The sequence below is a fragment of the Silurus aristotelis genome (genome assembly GCF_946808225.1).
Source record: "Silurus aristotelis genome assembly, chromosome: 12".
NCBI lineage: Eukaryota > Metazoa > Chordata > Actinopteri > Siluriformes > Siluridae > Silurus > Silurus aristotelis.
This window is the reverse complement of record NC_139585.1, coordinates 10,175,077-10,196,871: the sequence shown is the minus strand read 5'-3', so window position 1 is coordinate 10,196,871 and position 21,795 is coordinate 10,175,077. Positions and strand designations below refer to the sequence as shown.

At 38.8% G+C, this 21,795-nt stretch overlaps 1 protein-coding gene across 1 annotated transcript in view; it reads left to right on the top strand.

Moving 5' to 3' along the window:
• Positions 1–10,082: 10,082 nt before the first annotated feature.
• The window catches only part of prkcea (protein kinase C, epsilon a), a 55,326-nt gene continuing 43,613 nt past the window's right edge, over positions 10,083–21,795 (top strand). Inside the window, exon 1 of the mRNA XM_083556493.1 lies at positions 10,083–11,263. Coding sequence (XP_083412619.1) covers positions 10,916–11,263 — 348 coding nt within the window. The 5' untranslated portion in view covers positions 10,083–10,915. The remainder of the gene's footprint in view (positions 11,264–21,795) is intronic.

Below are 21,795 nucleotides of genomic sequence, written 5' to 3'. Positions count from 1 at the left end.
AGCTTTTCAGGTTTTCAGGACAGCAGTACCTCAACTGCAGAATGATTTTCTCATGTCTCAACAAACATATTAGTATATTAGATAAAGGGTGTTAAACATTAACACCATAGTATGGGACTGGCCTGATAAAGGTTTATAAACTGCCCCACCAAACAAGTGTCCATGTTCTAAATGATCATTGTGTTGTTGATGATAATTGTAAGAGTCTCTTTTTTAATAATAAAAAAATAGAGTAAAATGAGAGCACAAACATAATAAAATATACTAATGATAAGAAATTCTTCCTTGGCAAGTTACCAGTTCCTTGGCAAGTTATAACCCACTATACACTATAATAAAAGATTCAGTTTATTTAATAAATAATTCCATTTCAGTTCCTGGTTGTAAAATCACAAAATTCATAATAATTCATACTGATGATGATGATGAGTTCACCTCATCCAAATGCACAGAAAAGAGTAGATCAGTTCACAGAAGATCTGTGGAGAGAGTATTAGTCTGTCTGAACATGCATGCTTTGCTGCAGAGCTAGATTGATTTCACCACCTTAAAACTGTAAGATATAAACACACTCTCTCTCTCTCTCTCTCTCTCTCTCTCTCTCTCTCTCTCTCTCTCTCTCTCTCTCTCTCTCTCTCTCTCTCTCTCTCTCTCTCTCTCTCTCTCTCTCTCTCTCTCTCTCTCTCTCTCTCTCTCTCTCTCTCTCTCTCTCTCTCTCTCTCTCTCTCTCTCTGCCTGCCATTTACAGACCAATTAAACAGTAATCTTTCAGTGTCCCCCTATGTGTGCTCATAGTTCCTTCCTTTCCATTTTTCGATACTCATCACACGTGATGCTGCTGCTTTGTAACATCCAAACCCTAGTTGACACTTCCCCCTTCAGGACAAGTGTAGAAGTGTGTAGACCAAATGTCTGTTCTTTTTTATTCTCACCGAAAACTCATTCTGCTTACATACTAATGTTAGCTTTGGAAATAATGATGACTATTGTATTCTTTGGGCCTGTGTTAATGTAAAGAACGTTTACAGTATACATTTACAGTTCCACATCCAAGCTCAGACATTTTTGTTTTACTCCCCAATCTCACCCATCTGGACCTTGATATTTTCTGTGCCACTTAAAAAATTCATCCGCTAGGACATTGTGTTTGTTTCAATTTAGTCAAATAAGTTTAATAATAAAAATATTTCTTATTATTGTTGTCGTTTTTTATCTCAAAGGTCTTCATAGACCAAAAATTACTTTGCTTTCATTAGACAGCTTTTAATAAGATTTTCACATACCATTTTAACCACTAGAGATCAGTAAATTACCAAAGAAGCACCGTAAGCATAGAGGATAAACCTGACTCCACAGGTTGCTGTATTAAAGCATTTTGAAAAATGTTAATTGTTTGCGCTTCAGGTGGATATCTTCAGGTAACGGAACAGGAATGACTGCCCACTACCATTTTTACTGCTGAAGTATCCATGTATGTGTAATCTCCTTGAAAAAAATGAAAAAAAAAGGCTGTTTAGTACAGTGTGAATGAAAGCATCTAGTTCTTGTATAATGATACAGAAGTTTATTTCAAATTAAGCCCTGATACAATAACATATAAGGATGGCCAGTATGTTGATATAATATTGGATGAATATATACAGGCATCCCACAGGGCTGGGTTCTGAGCCCACTACTCTACTTCCTTTTCATCCATGACTGCTCCTCTGCATAACTCCAACATCTTCATCAAGTATGGTCAGCCAGATCAGCAACGACGACAAATCATCAGGGAAGAGATCCGAAGCCTGACAGTGTTGTGTGCCACCAACAACCTGACCCTCAACACCATGAAGACTAAAGAGCTCATTGTGAAATTTCGAAATCTAACAGCAGGAGACACTCCCCAGTCCACATCAATGGAACTGAGGTAAAGAGGGTCTTTAGCATGAAGTTTCAGCTCTGGCTGGGACGCCACAACAGTGCCTGTACTTCTTGAGGAGTCTTATGAAAACTCATCTGTCTTCAGGGATCTATATATTTATATTCTGATCAATCACAGTATACTTTTTTGGTATATTGTTTGTACTTTTAATATTAATATTATTAATATTTAATTTACTGTGTCGACTAGGCGAGTAGACACCTGCCCATTACCTTTGGGAACGCCTCACGTTGTCCACGCTCTGAACCATGTGTGAAATCTGGCCAATAGGCAAGTCGTGATGTCATCGGCGGGCGATGTCGCAACAACCAGGAGCTACAAAATGGCTGAGCGGTGGTAGCGACATTAGCTTCTGCCAAAGAGAAGGTAAGCGCCACAGTTCCATTCAGGAACTCGAGCTGCGTCGCAACGTTTTGGCAACGAGTGTCCAATCACGACACACTGACCAGACCCTGCCTAGTGTGCGAGAGTCTCACAACTAGCACTTAGGACAGAGGAGCCCGGAGTGGCTCTAAGGTCGAGGTCATAAAACCTGACGAAGGTCAGTGTGGTGGACCAGCCTGCAGCGTCGCAGATGTCCTGGAGTGGGACTCCAGTGGACCAGGCCGTAGAGGCCGCCACACTCCGAGTGAAGTGAGCCTTGACCCCGAGCAGAACGGGGAGACCAGAGGACTCGTAAGATGATAAAATAGCATCCACTACCCACCTACTGAGAGTCTGCTTATTGGCAGGAAATCCCTTCCTGTTAGGGCCATAGCAGACAAACAGTGCTCACACTGGACACAGCTGATTTTGCTTCTCCTGGTCGGGGGCTAGGAACAAAGGAAGAGCAGACTGCCGGCAGCACGACAGGTCATGAGAGTACATACCCAGGTTTCGGGTAGAGGAATGCACTGGCCATGCCAGGGGCAAACTCCAGGCGAGACGGGGCCACGAACAGAGCCTGTACTACCTTCTTCAGGAAGAATATTGCCAGGATGAAAGCGATCTTTAAAGACAGGTACCTAAGGGCTACTTCGGCCAGGGGCTCGAAGGGAGGCTCAGATAGAGCCGCCAACACTAAGGCCAAGTCCCAGGCTATGTGGAAGTACTCGGTCCCACCATGGTGGGACTCATCCTGTTAAACCGGGGAGGAGACGAACCGAATTGAATTGATTCAATAGTACACAGGACCCACTAAGACATGTCTGGCAGCCTTCTCCATGCTGACAGAAAGTCTCTTAAGGAAACCAGCCTCTCGAGGCTGGCCTGCGACCCTTTCAGAGTGGCTGGAGCATTGCTCTGCAGCCGTTGAAGTCTCCTGAGAAGCGACGGGTCTGTGCCCTGAAGCACATCTTGTGGCAGGGCTAACAGACCGGCCTCCTGTACCTGAGTGCACCCGTCGGTGGGTCTCCTCCATCCAGTTAAATTTGTGCGTGCTGCTTCCACTTTTTGACCGGCCAAGCTAGCTCGAGCTTGGACACGGCCTGCGTCACAACCTCAAGGAGCTCCTCATGCAGCACAGGCTGTAAGGAGTCCGTGGGCTCACTAGCATCCATCATCTCTTCTTCCTCAGAGGGAGAATTGTGGAGCACTGCGCTGCTCGCACCGGGAGAAGAAGCAGGCGTGCTTCCCCGAGAGAACAGGCGCTCGACCCATTAGAGGAGGCCGGAGAGGACTCATCCGACTTGGCAAGAGTGGAACCGGAGCCACCTTTAATATTATAATATAATAATATATAATATAATATTCCTCAACATAAAATTGCAAAGATGTTGAATAATTCGTCATCTACAGTACACTGTATCATCAAAAGGTTCCAAGAAGCTGAAGAAATCTATGTAAGGTACAAGGGCAATAATCAATGCCTGTAATCTTTGAGCCCTTAGGTGGAACTGCATTAAAAACAAACCGTTGTCTGTGACCACAGTTTGCCATGTCATCCTCAAAATTTTTGAATCTTTTTGGGAACATGGATGCTGGGTCCTTCAGACTAAAGAGGAGAGGAATTATCCAGTTTATCAACCACACTCAGTTGACAAGTTTGCATTAGTGCCTATGTAAAAGGGCTCCCAACATTTCACATCTGGAAAAACACCATCAATGCTGAAAGATATATACAGGTTTTTGAAAAGCATATGCTTTCAAGTCAAGTCAAGTCAAGTTTATTTGTATAGCGCTTTTCACAACAGACATTGTCTCAAAGCAGCTTTACAGAAAACGACAGTGAAGGTGAATGGTGTGCGTTTGTCCCTGATGAGCAAGCCGTGGCGACAGTGGCAAGGAAAAACTCCCTTAGATGATATGAGGAAGAAACCTTGAGAGGAACCAGACTCAAAGGGGAACCCATCCTCATATGGGTGACATAAAGAGTTTGGTCATAAATCTTTAACAATACAGAACAATTTGTGATCATCATAGATCCAGCATCAGCTTCTCCATGCCAGGGCCTTTAAACACTCGGCATCTACTTCTCCATGATCATCCATAGGTCCATAATCTTCACGAGGTGGGACGTGACTGGAGCTGGCCAAACCTCAGGATGCCTCGGGATGGGGAGAGAAAGAGAAGCAGTGGAGAGGAATTAGCGTAGCTGCTGTTCATGATATTAACAGCACAAGTTCATAATGTGCATGTAATCATATATTCTGGAGCACAAGGTTGTGATGTGATGTGTGTGATGTGTGTGATGTGTGTTATGTGTAGGCTTTGCTAAAAAGATATGTTTTTAATCTACACTTAAACTGGGAGAGTGTATCTGAGCCCCAAACACTGTCAGGAAGACTATTCCAGAGTTTAGGAGCTAAATGTGAAAATGCTCTACCGCCTTTAGTGGACTTTGCTATTCTAGGAACTACTAGAAGCCCAGAGTTTTGAGATCTCAGGGAGCGTGACGGATTGTAGCGTGTTAAAAGACTGGATAGATACATGGGAGCCAAACCATTTAGTGCTTTATAAGTGAGTAGCAGTAGTTTGTAGTCTATTCGAAACTTAATAGGAAGCCAATGTAGGGACGATAAGATTGGGGTTATATGATCGTATTTTCTTGACCTAGTAAGAACTCTTGCTGCGGCATTCTGAACTAACTGAAGCTTGTTTATTAATGATGCAGGACATCCACCTAGTAATGCATTACAGTAGTCTATTCTAGAGGTCACAAACGCATGGACGAGCTTCTCTGCATCAGATATAGATAACATATTTCTTAGCTTAGAAATATTTCTAAGGTGAAAGAAGGCTGTTTTTGTAACTTGATTGATGTGATTTTTAAAAGATAAGTTGCTGTCTAAAATAACTCCCAGGTCTTTTACCGTTGAACTAGTAGTTACAGAACAACCGTCTAAATGCAGGCTGAGATGCTGGAGCTTCTGTGTACTATTTTTTGGGCCGATGAGCAAAATCTCCGTTTTATCAGAATTTAATAGCAGAAAGTTATGGGTCATCCAATCTCTTATTTCTTCAACACACTCAGTTATGCAAGCTAATTGAGCTGTATCGCCTGGTTTGGATGAAATATATAGCTGGGTATCATCAGCATAACAATGGAAGCTAATTCCATGCCTTCTAATAATATTTCCTAATGGAAGCATGTATATTGTGAAAAGCAGGGGTCCTAGAACTGACCCTTGTGGCACGCCATAATTTACTAGCATTATCCTGGATAGCTCTCCATTTAAATCTACGAAATGGTAATGATTGGACAGGTAGGATTTAAACCAGCGTAATGCCTGTCCCTGAATACCGATGTAATTCTGTAAGCGATCGAGGAGAAGATCATGATCTATAGTGTCGAACGCAGCACTAAGATCTAGTAAAACTAATAGGGAGATGTAGCCTTGGTCTGAAGCTAAAAACAGGTCATTAGTGATTTTAACTAGAGCAGTTTTTGTGCTATGATGGGGCCTAAAACCTGACTGAAACTCTTCAAAGATATTGTTCTCCTGCAAGTGGTTACATAACTGGGCAGCGACAATCTTTTCTAAAATCTTAGACATAAATGGGAGATTTGAAATTGGTCTGTAATTCGATAGCGTGTTTGGATCCAGATTAGGTTTTTTAATGAGGGGCTTAATAACTGCTAACTTGAGGGATTTAGGGACATGACCTAACGATAGTGAGGAGTTAATAATATTGAGAAGAGGCTCACCAGCTGTATATAACACTTCCTTCAGTAGTTTAGTGGGAATTGGATCTAACTGACATGTTGTTGATTTAGCTTTCATAATAGCATCATACAGCTCTTCCTGTCCTATACATGTAAAACAGTGTAGTTGTGGGGTTGTAAGTACGATTGTGTCGGGAGATGCTGTCAGAGGTTGAACTGCCACAATTGTTTTTCTAATGTTATCTATTTTTTCAGTGAAGAAATTCATAAACTCTTCACTACTAAACTGTGATGGAACACATTTTTCAGATCCCTGATTTGTTGTTAATTTAGCGACTGTACTGAAAAGGAACCTGGGATTGTTTTTGTTATTTTCTATGAGTTTGCTCAGGTGTTTAGCTCTAGCAGCTTTTAGCGCCTGTCTGTAGCTAAGCATACTGTCTTTATACGCTTTCATGAACACATTTTTTTTTTCAGGAAAGCGAGATGATGCTAAATAGCATATTGTATTTATCACAACAGGCCTAATAGAAGAGAACTAAAAATGGCCTGTCTGCAGTCCAGACCTTTTAACAATTGAAAACATTTAATGCACAATGATAGGAATACTATGAGGGGGAAAAAAGACCCAGGATTGTAGATCACCTTAAATCCTGTATCACTCACAAATGGGACAACAATCCTTTCCCAAAACTCCAGCACCTGTTCTCCTTAGTTCCTAAATATATAAATAGACTCTTGTTAAAAGTATAGTTGATGCTACACAGTGATAAACATGGCACTGTCCAAATGTTTTTGAAACCTGTTGTAGCCATCAAATACAAAATGAATAGTTTGTTTTTAAAGTTGTAAATTTCCTTTTTTTTTTTTTTTTTTTTTTTTTTTTTTTTTTAGAAATGTATTTTTCATGTTTTGTTGTGAATATAATTTATGAGATTTGGGATTATAAGATTTGCAAATCATTGCATTTTGTTTTTATTTACATTTACAATTCTTTTTGGAATTGGTGTTGTAATTCCAGTTTAATTTTGGATCATTTTAATAATGCATAAATATTTAATTTTGTTTATGTCTTTCAAAAAATGTATACTTTTATTTTTAATTACATTTTAGTATCATTTTACTTTCTAATATATAAAATGTGAAAAAAAAGCCTTGATTTTTGTAAATATGTAATGAGTAAGGTAAACAATGTAAGATAAATGAACAAAAGACAAGATAATGTCTAACAAGTTCCAAAAATCTGTCTTGAAATGAACTGTTTTGACATTTATAACAGCTCAAAAATATTATAAAATATGCCATTATTTTAGTCACAACAATATCCTTTAACAAACACACTCTCTCTCTCTCTCTCTCTCTCTCTCTCTCTCTCTCTCTCTCTCTCTCTCTCTCTCTCTCTCTCTCTCTCGTTCTCTCGTTCTTTTTCTCCCCCTCCCTCCCTCTCCCCCACTTAGTCCAGCCTCACTCTTTATTTGCTTCCAGGATCATTGGAACATTTAACCCTTTCCACCATCAAGATGCTGATTCATTTATTCACTCACTCGCTCACTCACTCTCTAACTCCTAATTTTTCACACACACACACACACACACACACACACACACACACACACACACACACACACACACACACACACACACACACACACACACACACACTTGTTACTTATTGATACTTATATACTGTACATCTACAAAGGCCATGCAAGGAATACCATCTAAATGCCTACACATGGCAGACAAGGCTGGACCTTGATACTGCTGCTTTGGATTATCTAAACTCTCCTCCACTTTCTCTGCACTTGTATTTTAACTTTTCTGTAGCATTTGTACAGATGTGGTCCATCATTTTTATTCAATATTTTATTGCATTATTAAATGGATTTTATTCCATAGTTTTTCATATTTAATAACAATCAGACTTTGCTTTTGATTTTTGATTTAACAGAATATTTTAAATAATAAAACAAATGGAAAGTGAATGGCAAACCTGTTGATACTCTTAAAAAAGAAATATAAATGACAGGATTGCAGTGATGTTTCAAACAATTAGTTTTTTTATCGTATCACATCTTTAATCTTGTATTCAATCATTCATCATATTTAAATAGAGAAAAGTAGTCACTCTGGTTTTTGGTATAATTGTGTAAACCACACTAAACATAGACCAGTAAAAGCAAAGAGGAGAGTTGTTTGAGGAGATCAGAAAGAAAAGCATAGACAAGCATTAAGCATGATCAAGGTAAAGGCTATAAAACAATCTCCAAACAGCATGATGTTCTTGTGACTGCAACCAACCTGAAGGCTATGGTAGAAAAAGACCATATGGAAACATCCAAAGAGATACAAGCAGAACTCTGAGGTCTAGGTGCATCAGTGTCTGATCAGAAAAGCACCTATAAATGGCTAAGAATAAGTGGCCTTCATTGATCCCTGATCTGAATCCTATTAAACATTTATAAAAAGAAACATTCAATATGGAGAAGACACCTTTCAAACCTGCCAAACTACCTGCTGACAGGTGCAGACATTTGCAGTGACTCTAAAGGTTGTACAACGAAATATTAGTTTAAGTCTCACATTATTTTTGAATATGTTCTTTTCATTTGTTTTACTATTTAAAATGTTCCGATTTTAAAAAGCATAGTCTGATTTTTATAAAAAAAAAATGGAATAAACAATAATGAACAAATACTTTTGTCCATTTTAAGTATAGGTTCTTCTTTTTCATTTAACAGTACCAACAAATTTGTGCAGGTCTGTATATTTAAAAACATGGAACCAGCTTTAATGAAATGCCCCCTACCCCCAACACTTACTTGTAAAAATTTCAGATAGCTGCAGTGAAAGGACTGAAAGGACTGATAGCTGCAGTCCTTTCAGTCTCCAAATCTCTCTCTCTCTCTCTCTCTCTCTCTCTCTCTCTCTCTCTCTCTCTCTCTCTCTCTCTCTCTCTCTTACTCTATCTATCTCTGTCCCTTTTACTTTTCTTTCTCACTCTGTCTGTCCGTCTCTCTATCTCACACACTTTCACACTCTCTGAATCTCTCTCTCTGACTCTCTCTCTCTCTCTCTCACACACACTTTCACACTCTGAATCTGTCTCTTTCTATGTCTCTCTCTCTCTCTCTCTCTCTCTCTCTCTTTCTCTCACACACACACACACTTTTACACTCTGAATCTCTCTCTCTCTCTCTCTCTCTCTCTCTCTCTCTCTCTCTCTCTCTCACACACACTTTTACACTCTGAATCTCTCTCTCTCTCTCTCTCTCTCTCTCTCTCTCTCTCTCACACACACACACTTTTACACTCTGTCTCTCTGTCTCTCTGTCTCTCTCTCACACACACACACTTTTACACTCTGAATCTCTGTCTCTGTCTCTCTCTCTCTCTCTCACACACACACTTTTACACTCTGAATCTCTGTCTCTCTCTCTCTCTCTCTCTCTCTCTCTCTCTCTCTCTCTACCTCTTGTATCTAATGTGAAAGGCAACAAAGTAACACAGACAGTTACCAAATAATTTATTAATAATAATTGCATGTCAAATACAATACATTATTTATTAAAAACTTTAATAAAGCTAAGAACTATGTAGGTTTCATTCTAAGACCTCACACCGCTGTTCCTCAGTTCACATAAGTGCTTCGTCACTTTCTCCATCTCGTGGCAGAATTGAGACATTACACAGATTAATCAAAGGAAGTAAAGAAAGGAACAGGACACAACATGCCTGGAAATTTCACTGAACATGCAACACACTGTAATGACTCCATGCACAAGGTCTTCATGTCAGAGAAATGTTTCTATTGGAACCCCTTAAACCTCATGTTTATACTTAAGACCTTTTTGGTTCACGTTAGGGTTCCCCTAGCCATGGTTCCTCGGAGCCCTTTAGGTCTTTTATTCCTGATACGTCTCCAAAACGCGATACAGTAACGCGAGTCCTGTATGCGCGACATTATTTCCAGCGGTAGAACAATAAAATGTAGGCAACAGTGTGTCTGATTCCAGCAGGAGCACTGACTGGGGAACACAAATGTGAAGTGCTCTTCGCTTGTGTGTATACACACACTTTCTCTCTCTCTCTCTCTCTTTATCTCTCACACACACACACACACACACACACACACCATCCGGCGCGGCTCGATCAACCGACGCGTTTTGCGCACTTCCTGCTCCGGCCGTCAGGCGCACGGAGAGAAAGAAAGAGAGAGATTGAGAGAGAGGGAGAGAGAGAGAAGGGGAGGAATGCTGCAGGAAAAATCTGCACAGATCTGGTGTATCCACTGAACAGGCAGACTGGAGGCTCAAATGCCGTGGAGGATTCCTCACGCCCATAAGACGCGATCGGGACAAGCAGACGGCGAGAACTGCTCGAGAAGGTAGAAGCTCCACGAATAGTCCGTTTGGTTTGATCTGATTTTTCTCCCTGGATGGAAAAGGATTAGCTGGAATGCACCGCTGCTGCTGCTTCTGCTTCTGAAGACCTTCACGTCTGATTCTGGGCCGTTTCCACCAGGTTCTGCTGATATCGTCTGCCTGCGTTAAGCATCACCTTGATTCCTTGGGATCTGCTGTAGAATAAAACTCCATCGAGAATCTGCTCAGACACACAGACACACAGAGAGAGGAGAGAGGGTTTGCTTTTTTTTTTACGCGATCGTAAACACAAGCAGGGAAATCAAAGTCCTTGTTTTCCTGCTTATTTATTTATTTTTCCCCTATTTATTATCAAAAAACCCGAATCACTGGACGTCAGGGAACAGATTTTTACAATAAAATTAAAACTGCATACTATCCAAACATCAGATCTTTACTAATGACGTGATGGTAACTCCTAAATTTCCTCTGGATTAAAGTTTGACACTCTGAAGGTAAGCAGTTGCATCTTCTCGCATCATCATGGTTGTTTTCAACGGCTTGCTGAAGATAAAAGTCTGCAAAGCTCTGGACCTGAAGCCCACACCGTGGTCATTGCGTCATGCAGTGGGCCCCAAGACCCAGACCTTTTTGCTGGACACATACATAGCTCTCAATGTAGATGATTCTCGTGTGGGCCAGACCTCCACAAGGCAGAAGACCAATAGCCCAGCATGGAACGATGAGTTTGTCACAGAGGTTTACAATGGGAAGAAGATTGAGCTCTCAGTATTCCATGACTCTCCAATCGGCTATGATGACTTTGTGGCCAACTGCACCATCCAGTTTGAAGACTTGCTACAGAATGGCAGTAGACACTTCGAAGATTGGGTATGTTTCTGAGCCTAAGCCTGAACATCTTTGCTCATAACGGGATTGAGTCAAGTTTGGTTATTTTCTTGCTCTAACTTGTCTGATTCAGCTCTCTAAGAAACTGCTGGATTTGGCAGATGTGTAAGAGAAGGGAAGTCACCAAGCTAGACTTTGCCCCTGTACATTAGAGTTGGTACAAATTCTGTGCTTTAATTGCTATTTTCATTGCTGAGGTTCTCACATTTACAGTCTTTAAAGCTGGTATTTCCTCAGGCTCTTCTGGGCAGCTTCCTGACTAATCACCAAACAAATTATGATCATTGGATCAAAGCGGCACAATTTTCATCACATGAAAATATTTCGCAAACTCAAGTCATAAGACTTTGCCTGTAACTGTGAATATATAAAATAAAAATTTCCACCATTTGCTTAGTTTATAATAAAGTAGACTCAGGAGCATGCTGTGGAGTAGATGTGATTAAAGATGTGGGTGAGGATTTCACTAATATTGGCATTTAAAAAAATAAAAAATTATATTCACTTAGTGTGCATTCCTCTAGAGTTAAAAATATGACCCTATGCCTTCAGTTTTAGGATATTCACACAGTCTTTCAGCTACAGACATGTTGTAGAATAATCAGCAAGAGGAAGGTGTTGACATTTTGGGGAATAAATAGCTCACGTCTACTTTTGTTCCTTGTAACACCCTATCTAATCTTGGACATCACTCACAGTCTGACTCCTGTGCACTGTAAATTGTGGTCTATTATTGAGGTACATACAGATGGTTGAAAAAGTGAAGGGGAAAAAACTGTTGCCTTATGCTGTGTGCAGCATTTTGCTGCAATGTTTTGGGTCCACTTGTCTCCCTTAATGGAAGATTTAGTAAAAACGAATACACGTTTCTTCTTCTTTCTTCACCATCATGCTACGATGAAATGTTTTTATCATGATAAAGTTTTTTTTTTTTTTTTAGGATGAATCTGCCTCCATCCACAGTAAAGGAGGTGATGATGATGTGATTTAATGAGGATGAAAATACAGTAGATTATAAGATGTGATATTGTAACCAGATCTCAGCCCAGTTGCAAATCTTTTGGAGATTTTTGATTGATGTGTAAAGAGCACACAAACAGAATATCTTGTTGAAGAATTGTGTACATATGTGCAATATAGCTCCAGAGAACGGAAAACTAAAACTGCTCTACTGATGGCCTGGCACCTTACTAAGATATATGTTCTTTTATTTTATTTTGTCAGCCATCTGTATATAGCGAGCTTCATTGTAAGTGATAAAATAGTTTACGTTATTGTCTGTTTGTAGACATTTATAAAATATTGCGATAGATTTGCATTATAATCAGGCCTGGAACAATGAGCTGTTGTCGTTTTTATAATCTCAGTACAGCAAAAGGGTTACTCAGATGTAGTTGTGTTAGGCATGTGGGGAAAGGTCAGTGTGTTTTGTGAATTAATCATGGCCCTGTATTATCTATACGTCTATGCATATCCATGTTGCCAGCTCATTCGGCAAATGTGTCAAGTGAATGTGTGATGGGAGGAAATCAGTTTAATCTTTGCCCTTCACTATTATTTATGCCCAGAGACACATCTGTCTTTAGTTCTGCTGCCATTATATGTTTCTTGCTGCCTGATCTGCTTTTTTTGCATGACTTAAGGTGTATTAGTAGACATCTAATTTGGAATCACATGAGCTTGGGTACACTGCTAGATATTCGTCTAATTTATTTAGGTTAAAACGAGAGAGCAAAGCATTGTATGTTGTGTTTAGAGGTGAGACTCACTTTGGCATAACATGACTTGTTTTTGTGGGTTTTTTATACAATTCTTGCCTTGTATACATATGCGTTTGGTGAATGGAACATGTGCTTAGACGGTCACTATTTGAACCCTCCTCCTGAGAGACATACATGCTTTACATAAACACTCTCACTCATATTTTAATATAAAGTGATTATTTAGTTATTTAGGCATTTCAGGGGAAAATGTAATCCATGTGATAAATTATTATGATGCCAAAACCTGTACAGAAATATCATTAATAATTTGTATTTTGAAGTGAGAACTCTAAGGTTTTTTTTAATGATACTTTTAATGATGAGTTTAGAGATGTAAAGTTGTAAACAGACTTAAAAACTTTAAAGGAACAAGCAGTTGTTGGTGTTGTGACATTTGTTACATAATTACTTTTTTTGGTTTTTCTTTCAAACGCTACTCTGAAAACCACCACATAGGACAGCAAATGCTGTAATCCTATTCCAGTGATTTCAACATACAGTAAACTAATGTGTGTGTGACAAATCATATGTCTTACTAGATGCACGTAAAAGTGCAACACTTTGCCTCACTCTGAGTTCGCCGATGAACTGCTTATAAATAGCTTTTTAATGTGTTATGTTCGCACGCATTGGTTTTGTCTGCAGAATCCATCCAGGGGTGCAACTAGAGCCGAGGGCCACGTGTTTGTGGATGTGTTTCAGACAGCAGCGAGACCTGCCCTCCTGTCTTTGTTGTGTGAGGCAGAGAGGACTTAATAATTCACAAGCCTAATTCAGTCAGACTCTTTGTGTAGCACTCAGGCCTTTAGTCTACAGCCATGGTTACAAGTGTTTAGGTTTTATATGATCCCATGCTTCCCAGGTTTATTTCTATCTTATTTTAACAATGTCCTTGTCTGTAAGAGTTTTGTTTCCCTCACTTTGCAGTGGATAAGGATACTTTCTCAGATATCACTTGTTTAATGAGCTTAAAGTAGTGAGATGAGAATGCTTTGCTTTGTTTGGAATTTGGTCAAATTTTTTGTACACTGCACAAATATAAGGCAAGTGAGACAGAAATGTGGTCCATTTGTGAACAAGTGGAAACATCTTAAGTCTTTTATTTCTTTATAATTATCACAATTATTACATAAAAAACAGTTCTGTTGTACTGAATATTGGTATCGGTTTATTATATAAGTATAATAATATCTGAATTATTCAGTTGTACAACCATATGGCTGTAGGTAATCGCAACCATGACAAAATTAATATCGAGTAAACTTTTAGGCACAATGTGGCCAAATATTTTTCTGAAAGAAGGCACAGCTGGATATAGTCTTGCGTGTTGCCACGCAACACCCAGACTGACTGACAGCCCAGGATAAGCTTAGTAGTGGTTTTAATGTAACAAACTAATGCTAACATTGGAATTTTATGTCGCAATCTCTGACAAATGGAGTGATATGAACAGCGAAATGTCTCAATACAAAATATCAAATGATCACCAATTAGTAAACTTAGTTTAGAACTTAGTCTAAGTAAACTTAGAAATTAGTGAACTAGAACTAACTGTTGTCTTATTGGGGAAAATCAATAGATGTTAAAAAAATATTATGTGTATAATATGTGTATAGAAATCATAGCAGCTGTAATCATTCAGTAATCAGTTTAGCAGTTTGGATATTAGAAAATGCTACAACCCATAATACATTTCATGTTTTGGTTACTGCATATTTAATCAGGAGTATTGAGTTCTCATTGCACTCCAACCACACTGGTTAATTAAGAATTAATTAATGGTTCAAAATACCAGGTAGAAGTATGCTCAGTACATATGCAGGATGTTTTTAAGAAGTAGCAGGGTGTGTGTGTGTGTGTGTGTGTGTGTGTGTGTGTGTGTGTGTGTGTGTGTGTGTGTGTGTGTGTGTGTGTGTGGTTATTTGGAAGGGGTGTGTGGGTTATGAAACTGTAGAGGGTGATGCTCCTGCTGGCAAAGGCTAAACGAGGATTACCCATCTTTTAAGACTACCTCCCACTTATTTAATTTCTGTGTTTAGTACATTTGGTCTTCTTCTTAGTATTCAATTCAATACATTTTTATTTGTATAGCGCTTTTACCAATGATCGTTGTCGCAAACCACCTATACACAGATTATGTGGTGATAAAGAATGATTAAAATGTTCTTAATGTGTAAGTTTGTCCCTGATGAGTAAGCCGGTGACAGCTGTGGCAAGGAAAAACTCCCCGAGATGTCATAGGGAAGAACCCATCTTCATCTGGGTTGCACTAAATGTCTATTTATTACAGATAATCAATGTTGAGGTGTGCAGTTATAGTTATCAGCTGCGAACTTTAGTCCTGAGTCAGTGTAGCAGACTGTTGACATTAACTACAGTCCAGATCCTTAAAGTTCCTGTTCTTACTCCGTAATTTTATGGATCCCCAGGGCGTTGATGAGAAACCATCCCCAGCTGCACAGAGTGGCCTCCACTTGAAGAGAACACAATCCAGAGTGGGCAGATCCGAGGAGAGGAGAGGAGAGGGGCAGGAACAGTGGTCACTGGTACCTCAGGGGGAGGGAGGGAGGGAGGGAGAGAGAGAGGGAGAGAGAGAGAGAGAGAGAGAGAGAGAGAGAGAGAGAGAGAGAGAGAGAGAGAGAGAGAGAGAGAGAAGGAGAGAGAGAGAGAGAGAGAGAGAAAAAGGAGGGGTGACAGGGAGAAGAGAGAAGCATATGGTTTATTAGGTATCCTTATTGTTGTATAAAAGTTAAGGACGCTCTTAGTTTTGGATGCCGGCAAGACTTGCTATTGCAGCATAACTAAAAGGGAGAGCCAAAAGGTAACACAAACATGAGGGTTTCCTGGGATAAAAGACGACCCACCACACCACCATCAACAAACCTTAGTGAACGTGTAAGAGTGACGGGGTGACAGCATACAAATATCCCAGCTCACCGAACACTTTATATCCATGATCCCTCCAGATCTGCTCCTTTACCTAAAAAAAATCTACGGATAAAAGACTTGACTAAATAAATGTTTTCAGCCTCAACTTGAACACTGTGACTGTGTCTGAGTCCCAAACACTGATTCAAAGGCTGTTCCATCACTGTGGGGCTTTATAAGAGAAAGATTTGCCTCCTGCTGTAGTCTTCTTTATTCGAGGTACCAACAAATAGCCTGTACCTTTTGAGTTACGTCAAATTTGTGGGAATCATATTGGTACAGAAGTTCACTCAGATACTGCGGCACGAGACAGTTAAATACTTTGTAAGTCTGCAGTAGTATTTTATAAGCAATTTGAGATTTAATTGGAAGCAAGTGTAGACTGATTAAAACAGGGTCATATTTTCTAGATCTAGTAAGGACTCTTGCTGCTGCATTCTGAACTAACTGAAGCTTATTTATGCACTTATTTGAACACCCAGACAGAGACCCCCTTTGACAGAAACACCATCCAGAGATGCTACATAATTGGAAATTTTACTTCTAGCTGCATGTGGTCCTAGTAAAAGTACTTCCGTCTTTTCCGAGTTAAGCAGAAGGAAGTTATCATGTGTCCACTGTCTAATTTCCTTTACACACTCCTCAACATTTTAAAGCTGATCTCTATCATCTGGCTTAGCTGAAATATACAACTGTGTATCATCAACATAGCAATGGACGCGAATACCATGTTTATGTATAATTTTACCCAGAGGCAGCATATATAAAGAAAAAAGCAGTGGTCTTAAGACAGATCCTTGCGGAACACCAAATTTTACTTTAGAGCGTGTGAAGAACTCACAATTTACATCAACAAAATGATAGCGATCAGTCAAATAAGACCCAAGCCTGGAGAGAGCTGTTCCCTTTATTTCATCAACGTTCTAGCAAGGAGGATAGTATGATTAATGGTGTCGAAAGCTGCACTATGCTCAAGCAAAACAAGTAAGGAGACACAACTCTTATCAGAGGCCAATAACAGGTCATTTACCACTTTAACTAGCACTGTCTCTGTGCTATGATGAGGCCTAAATCCTGACAGATACATTAAAAAAAGATTCCTAAGTATATGTGAGCATAACTGCTGTGCTACAACCTTTTCTAAAAGCTTCTAAAGTAGTGCCTTCCATTTTCTGTCCAGTTCACCGTTTCACCCTTTTACCCTTCACTCCTGGGCTTCCTTTCTGTATTTTAATTTCTTTTTTAAATAACTAAGTAAATAATCATTTTGAAACTTTTTGCACATTACTAGCTCTTACAAGATTATTCAGATTCTTACACAGAATTTTACAATGAATGTTGTGTCTTGCTAATGGCATTAGAGATAACGATGGCATTGGATCATCTATTTGTCTAACACTTTTCCATTTTAAAGTGTGGCCTGCACACACTAGTGTTCAAACTGATTAAGTGCTTGGCACTTTAGTCAGTGTTCTGCCCAGCTGCCTTCTCGTTTCTATAGCTTAAATGTGTCAGGCAGACTCTTCATCTTTGACACATGGTTTCCATGACAACTTCTGGCACTCCCTTGCCAAGACGAAGCTGTTAACAAGAGTCCTCACCTGTCAGTGAAAGGATGAGCATCTGTTGTGTTCACACATCCTTCCCCCTTGACCTTGGCTTTTAAACTGTGTAAATATTTTAAGCATGCATTCTGTTTAGAATAAAACATTGAAACGGACCACTTTGTAAAGAAAAGTTGGGATTGTAGCTTGCTTGTATTTTGTATACAGACTATATGGACTGGGCCGTACAGCAGCAGTAATCAGTGATAAAATGTGATGTGCTGAGGAACTGTTATCTCTTCATTTCCTGTGTATTATTTTTTAAAGTGTTCCAACCATTTAAATGTTGAGTTGTGTTTTGAGCACTGCTGCTTCATAGTTCTTTTAGTAAGTGACAAGCAGATTGAATTCTAAGAAACTAGAGATATTGTGATATCAGCGAGCCTCAGTTTGTCAATATGAACCACTTCCTTTTGTGGTCCAACTTTTGCAATTTACTTCTATCCAGCAACTTTGTTAGTTCTTTTAATTATAATGATTTACAGCTATAGAATATTTTTTCATGTTTCAGATTGTTTGAAAGATGTGGATAAATTGAAAATAACATCAAGTCCTACCTTTCTACTGGCAGTAATTTTAACCATTTGCATATTACTGGACTTGTGTATAATCTAAATGTAATAATAAAAGAAACTTTATTAAAGGCATTTAATCATTGTTATGGTGCTTTTTGTAATGAATCATATATTTAATAATCATGGAGTTTTTCAAGAGTCTTAGATGTTATGATGGTAATTATATATAAAGTTTTCTGCCATAAAAGTGTGATCAAGGTAGATGACTTTGTGCTTTCTGGTTTCTCTGTAACACAATGAGTTGCTTTTGTTTGTCTTATACATTTCAACAGAATAAAAAAAGAGGAAGGAACAACTGGTACAACATAAGTGATAATAGGAATTATTTGTCTTAAAAATGTTCCACAATAACATTTCATTATAAATTGTTAAAATTCTTATATAATACAAAGAATGTAACACTGACAAATTGCTGTCATATAAGAGGAATAACCCCTTTCAGGAAATGATACCGTTGGAAAAAAATATTTTGGACTGGTAATCCTAACTCATAATGATCTTACCACACCTTGATTTTTTTTTAAATATAACAGCTGCTATAAATATATATTATTGCTTATATTGTTTTATTACTCTTATTGTATTGAATATTGGGGTCTACTGTATATTATCTGTTTGTACAATGAAAAATTGTGTACAATTTACAATACAGCAGAAAGGCTGTAATGTGCACAGGTCTGGAAATGCTCCATATGTACGTATTATGGATTTGTGGAAATGTGGATATTCACCTATTACATCACATGCAAATAATGTTTTCACCAAGGTTTTCATACTGTACCAACCTCCCAAACAATGTTTTTAGACTGTTTTAGACATGCTCGATCCTGCCCTAGTAAACAAGCTTGAGTATGTGGTTTTTTTGATGGGCACTTTAAAGCACTTCAGTATGTAAGCTTTGGATAAGGGCATTTTTTCCAAACGCCGTAAATGGAAATGTAAACAAAAGAAAAATCAAGCCAAATGAGAGAGCGATGTTTCCTGGCATGTTTAAAATCATACTTTAATTTAGAATTTTAGGTTTTTGTTAATGGATTAGATTACAGCTATGGAATAACCGGTTTGTACCTTTTATTGGTTTAGCTATTGAGTCTTCGGGTGTGGTTGTGGTGTAAGTCCGTGTCAATGCTAACAAGCGTGTTGGTTATTTTACTGTTACATGTTCTGCTGTACTGTTGCCCAGGGATTGCTTTGTGAATTTCACTTGCATTGGAAAGGAACAACAGCATGATGTACACATGCTTATATACTCCTAACAAAAACACATGCACGATTAAATCACAACTGTTATCTAATGCATAGGTACATTCATGTGCAGTAAAGAAATGCATGGTGGGGGGTGATGCCCTGGCTGGCAAAGGAAGAATAAAAAGCATTGTAAAAATAAAGGAATGAAACTGTGGAAAGCACAAACAAGGTGAAGACTTTGTGCTGCCTCACTTCTCGATCAACACTCACTCTCATGTGGAGTTGCATTCTGACCAGGTGGATGAGCCAGGCGCTCTCTCACCATCTTCATTAATGCCATCATTATCTCTGCGGGAGTTTATAAGAGGCCCAGTGAGTTTCAGCACTCCATTCACACACGGCACATTCACACTCACACGTCCACCCATGCACCACAGCCGTTCATGTTTGTGTTCTTGTGTGTGTGTGTGTGTGTGTGTGTGTGTATAAGCAGACATGGCAGTTATCGACGCATCACTGTGATGTTTTGCAAGCCATTTGGTTCTCATCTCAGTAAAATTCCATCCCACAATTGTGTCTACCTCTCTGCTATTCTCTTTCTTTTTCATTCTGTAAATAACGAAAATCAGATCCTGACAAGACACTGAGCTTTAGTTGCAGGAACGAGTATTTATTTGAACACATTTCCAATCCAAACTTCAAAGGACCATATTATTGCCCTCTTCCATAAATTATGCAAAATTAGCATGTGTGGTTGCTGATTAATAATTCATAGCACTTAAACAGTTACATTAGTGTGTTTGAAATTTGAACATGCACACATGAGTGTACAATGCATTCTTCGTGCCCTGTGTGTGTGTGTGTGTGTGTGTGTGTGTGTGTGTGTGTGTGTGTGTGTGTGTGTGTGTGTGTGTGTGTGTGTGTGTGCGTGTTAGAAAGATAGAGTGTGAATGGGTTCCAGGCATGCTGCCCTGTCCTCATACTGAAAGTGTTCTGTTGACAGATGGGCGTGGGAGGGCTGTTACTGTTACTGAGCTCTAACTGTCCGAGAGAAAGAAAGAGAGAGAGAGTGAGAGAGAGAGAAGTTGGGAGGTTGACTGGGGGATAGATATATGGATGGAGAGAGGAGTTAAAAGAGAAGGGATCTTTGAGGGGGAGGAAAGAGAGAAAGCAAAAGAGAGGCATTGCAGGAATTGTGGAGGAGTTAATTTTATTAAGAACTGAGAAGTACATGTATTTAAGACCGCCTGCTTTGCCTGGACCTATTTTTGATTTCCCCTATGCACAGTGGAAACGAAAGAATTTTTAATCACACCACTCTTATTCTCATGGGATCTCTCTCTCTCTTTCTCTTTCCCCATCCCTCACTCTCATTTCCTCAAGTCTATAAAAGAGTCTAGTGCCCTCCTGACTAAATAAACAGTTTAATTGAACTTAGAGAATATTTCAATATTCTATTGTTTTTTTGTATTCTTTTGTTTGGATACCACAGTGACTTTAACAGAGTTAGCTGCTGTGTGTGTGTGTGTGTGTGTGTGTGTGTGTGTGTGTGTGTGTGTGTGTGTGTGTGTGTGTGCATTTCTATCTAGGGTGGGATAGGGAGGATCTGAGATGTTCATTTGTTAATGGTTTTAGCTTTGTGTCATGAATTTGTAGTCTGCATTACATTTTTATTTGGTATTTAAAGGTATATTAAATATAATAAAAAATACTGTATGGTATTATTATTATTATTATTATTATTATTATTATTATTATTTATTATTATTATTTTTTATTATTATTCACCATCTTAAAAAACCCTATGCCTAGTGCCTTACTAAAATTATTTATGCATAACATGCTAATTGAGACCTAATGCTAATCTCAGAAGTAACTATTTTTTCTTTTTCTGTTTCTCTGAGTATTGCGTGGTCCATGGGGTAAATATGCTGGGGTGTCCACTTCTGTGAAGATTGGCAACTGTCTTTACTGGTTTCCATTTGCTAATAATGATCTTCACTGTAAAATGATGGACATTAATATTGTTTAGAAGTGACCTCATACCAGCAAACTGCTTAAATATTTTGTTTTTATAGCAGTGGTCATCCCTGTCGATGACCCATTATTTAGCCTTGTATATCCTATGGAAAAAGTGTACTTAGTTTTTCCACACATTGCTTTTCTATTTTGGCATTAATTTTTATATAAATATATAAATAATGATGCGGTATAATACATCCTGTTGTTATCCATCTGAGGTTGTATTTAACTAATTTTAAGACCTTTTAAGGACCTAATGATTTTTATTATTTTCTGATATGTAAAATATAATTCAAATAGGTTGTACTTTCATTTTCACATGACTGTATGTATAAAGTGCATGTTATGCTGTATCCAACAATCGATTTTCACAATGATTATTTTTATGTAGCCGTTATCCAAAAACTAGAGATTTAACCTTTATTGAGAGAGCA